Source organism: Pongo pygmaeus, chromosome X (assembly GCF_028885625.2).
Source record: "Pongo pygmaeus isolate AG05252 chromosome X, NHGRI_mPonPyg2-v2.0_pri, whole genome shotgun sequence".
Classification (NCBI taxonomy): Eukaryota; Metazoa; Chordata; class Mammalia; order Primates; family Hominidae; genus Pongo; species Pongo pygmaeus.
In genome coordinates, this window is record NC_072396.2 from 143,060,036 (window position 1) to 143,063,961 (window position 3,926).

The window sequence follows — 3,926 nt, forward strand, 5'->3', positions numbered from 1 at the left end:
AGAACCCAATGGGATCACCACAGAAATTCACCCTAATCCTCACTGTCAGCCTGAGAACCCCAGGAAATACTCTCTGGCTGAGCGTCCTCTTTTACATGCATCATACACAGATTGGGTGTTTTAGGGGGATGAGAGCCTTGGTCTGAATGGCCAAGCCTCTGCTCATCGTGGGGAGAAGTCGCAGGCCCTGCTAGGCATAAAGGCAAGGACCCTTAGGTAGGGCTGAGAGGACCTCCCACCCCAGATAGAGAGGGCACCACAGAAACCTCCCCTTCTCTGAAAGGCCTCAAGCTTCGCTCTAAGGCAGAGGTCCCCCCACTCCACTCATCCCCCTCATTTCCTTGTCTGGCCCATCTGGGATATGGGCACCTTAGCATAAGAGAAGTATCCTCTAGTCAGAAAAAAGAATGGGTCGCAAGCCCTGTTGGGAGTAAAAATACCCCCAACTCAGAACCCAAAGGGAGCCACACAGATACCTTCCCTGACCCTGCTATGAGCCCTGGTAGAATTTATTCAGGTCTGTTAGGCTGAGGCCCTAACTCATTTCCTTCTTGGTGATCTTAGTTAAGTTAAGGGCGTTAGACGGGGTGCAGCTTCCGGTCAACAGAGCGGGGAGCCCAGCCCTGCCAGGAATCAAGGTGAGAACTCAGAGAATGGACTGATGAGGCCTCCAACTGGAAGTAGAGGGACTCAAACCATGTCCTGCTCCTGCAGCCAGCCCTGGGATACCCTGAGTAAGACTGTTAGGCATAGGCACCTCCCTCCAACCTTCCACTTCCCTCACTTGCTTGTCTGGCATGTCTGGCCGTGGAAGCCATGGCCTGAGGGAGGTATCCTCAGGACAGCAGAAGGAAAGCAATGCAAACCCTGTCATGAGTAAATATGAGTCCCTTTGGGAGAATTGAGGACAAATCTTACTCCAGACAAAGGAAGTTTCCATCAAAACCTGCCCCACACCTATTGTCGGCCCTAGTAGCCCCCAGGGAGGTCTGTCTGTAAGTCTCCCCTCATTTTCCACTGACCTGAGAGTCTCAAGGAGGAGAAGGCCTTTGTCTGGGACAGCCAAATTCAGGTCACCAGAGGGAGGAGTCCCAGGCCCTGCTGGGCATGGAGGTGAGGACCCTGAAGGATAACTGAGTGTACCGACCACCCAAGCACATATTAAGTCCAGCCCCTACTATCAGCCCTAGGAATTCCCGGGCAGGGGTGGTTGTATGTGGTACTTCTTCACTTTTGTCTCATTGGTCTCAGGGAAGTGAAGGCCTTAGTCTAAGGGGGCAGCTTCACATCAGTAGAGGAAGCTACATCTAGTCAGCCCAGGAAGAACTAGGTTATACCAAGAGTCCAAGTGAGGATCCTGAATGAGGATTGAGGGGACCCCCTGCCACCTTCATAGAGTTGAGGCACCTGCCCTATACTGTTCCTTCCCCGGGAGGCCCTGGAGCATGGTGTCCAGATGTGCTGTGCCCTCCCTCCCAATAGCTGGACTCAGTCCAGCAGAGGGAGGAATTTCAGGCCCTTCCAAGAGTCAATTTGAGGATAGAGGGGACTTGACAAAAACAGATGGGCCCAGCCCTTCCTGTCCTGGTGTTAGCCATGGTAGGACCCAGGAGTAGTGGGGGATCCACTCCAAAGCTGTGAGGACCTCAGAGTCTGGCCCCATCCCACCTATCAGCCCTGAAGGGGCCCCCTGAACTCCTCTTACAGGGGATCCAGGAACTGGAAGTGAAGGCCTTGATATGAGGCATGTGTCCTCAGCTCACAGAGTAGAGGAGATCCAGTCAATGCCAGGAGTCATGATGAAGTGCAGGATGGGAGACCTGTGGGGCCCTAGAGCACTAAAAGAGGACCTGTTAAGACAGTATTTATCAGAATGACAAGTTTAAGTTTTTCACACTCTTCCTCTCCCCCAGTCCAGTTGGCTTCATCAGCCATCTCCTGCCCATGCTCCTGCAGGCTGCCCCCGAAACAAGTCAAGATGCCTCACAGCCAAAAGAGTCGGCACTGCGAGCTTGAGCAAGGGCTTCAGGCCCCCAAAGAGGCACAGGGCCTTGTGGGTGTGCAGGTTGCTGAAGCTGAGAAGGTGAATACCACAGCCTCCTCCTCTTCCTCTACTCTGATCCAGGGCACCTTGGAGAAGGTGTCTGCTTCTGGAACACCAGGTACTCCCCAGAGTTCTCAGAAAGTCTGCTCCTCCTGCACTACCATCAAAGCCACTCCATGGAATCAATCTGATGAGAGTTCCAGAAGCCTGGAAAAGAAGGATCCAGGTGCCTCCCAGGCCCTGCCAGAGCCCAAGTCCTTGCTTGGTAGCATGCTAGAGAAGAAGGTGGATGAGTTGGTGAAATTCCTGAGTGTCAAGTATACAACAAAACAGCCCATCACAGAAGCAGAAATGGTGAAGGGTGTCATCAAAGAGCACAAGGATCACTTCCCTCCGATCTTTATGCAAGCCCATGAATGCATGGAGATTGTCTTTGGCATGGACATGAAGGAGGTGGACCCCATCAGCCACTCCTGTGTGCTCCTCAAATCACTAGACCTCACCTACGATAGGAGGCTGAGCGATGACCAGGGAATGCCCAAGAGCGGCCTCCTGATTCTTATCTTGAGTGTGATCTTAATGGAGGCCAACTGTGCCTCTGAAGAGAAGATCTGGGAAGTGCTGAATATTATCGGGGTGTATGCTGGGTGGAAGGATTTCATCTATGGGGAGCCCAGGAAGCTCATCACCAGAGATTTGGTGCAGGAAAAATACCTGGAGTGCTGTCAGGTATCCAACAGTGATCCTCCAAGATACAAATTCCCGTGGGGCCCAAGGGCTCATGCCGAAACCACCAAGATGAAAGTCCTGGAGTTTTTCTCCAGAGTCAGTGGGAATGATGCCAGTTCCTTTCCACTCCTGTACGAGGAAGCTTTAAGAGATGAGAAAGAGAAAGCTCAGGCTATAATTGCCACCATGGGTGGTACTACTCTTATGGCCAGCGCACATTCCCGGGCCAAGTCCAGCAGCTTCTCTTGCCCTAAGTGAAGTCTCAGGCAGAGTCTTCACTCTGTGTTTGAAAAGAGAAGACAAGGTTTTAAGTAGTGAAGGGCTGATTGCAGATTTTTATCTTTTTGTTTGTTTGTTTGTTTTTGCTTTTTGGTATTTTTCAAATGTTTCTCTTAAAAGGCTTATTAGCTTCAGAATGCAGATTCATGAATGACATTGGTCACACATTTGTTACTGTTTATCAGGTTTAAAAATAAAAGTTTTTCTATTATATAAACCAAAGGGGGGAAGCTTCCGTCTTATTTTGTGATCTGGAATAAGATAACATGGTGTTGGAATAGGAATTTTCTCAGAAATGTGTAACAGCCTAGCAATAAAATTAATGAGATCAATAAATACAGGAAAAACATAGAAGATGGTTAATTGTGGGATTTATGTATGCCTCTTAATCTGTGGTTTTGTATTAAAGATTTATACCTGAATTATTTGGCTTATTCAAGAATGCATGAGAAATTAAATCTTATTAAATATGAGCCCCAGTTCACTGGCTTATTTATTCCCCAAACATTAATTGAGCATCTGCCCTTTGTAAGGCGCTATGTTAATAGTGGGGATTCCAGGTTAAGTGAGGAGGTTGGCAAGATGCCCTTTAAGACCTAAAGAGCAAGTCCAAAGAAGGAGTGAGGAAGTGGGACTTCAGATTAAACAGTCAAGAATAAATGCTTGAGCTAAGGAAGTTTGGAGCTGTGGAAAAATGCAACTCCTTCTGTGGGAGTTAATTTTAAGTTAACCTGGATGGTGGCAGGGGCCAGGCACTCAATATGTCTTATAGGTGAGATAAAAGCCTGGAATGGAAAACTGCTCCTAGCGGTTCCTTCTGGATGGTGGACAAAGCAGAGAGGAATCTTCACCTGGGGCAAAGTATGGGATGTGG

The 3,926-nt window shown here is 49.1% G+C and overlaps 1 protein-coding gene across 1 annotated transcript; it reads left to right on the forward strand.

Moving 5' to 3' along the window:
• Positions 1-1,978: 1,978 nt before the first annotated feature.
• LOC129024351 (putative MAGE domain-containing protein MAGEA13P) lies at positions 1,979-3,031 on the forward strand. The gene has a single exon (XM_054471332.1). The coding sequence runs from the start codon at positions 1,979-1,981 to the stop codon at positions 3,029-3,031; it is 1,053 nt and encodes a 350-aa protein (XP_054327307.1).
• The last annotated feature ends 895 nt before the right edge of the window (positions 3,032-3,926 follow it).

What these genes read in the sequence shown, in the direction of transcription:
- LOC129024351 (XM_054471332.1), top strand. Translation starts at nt 1,979, where the DNA reads ATGCCTCACAGCCAAAAGAGTCGGCACTGCGAGCTTGAGCAAGGGCTT.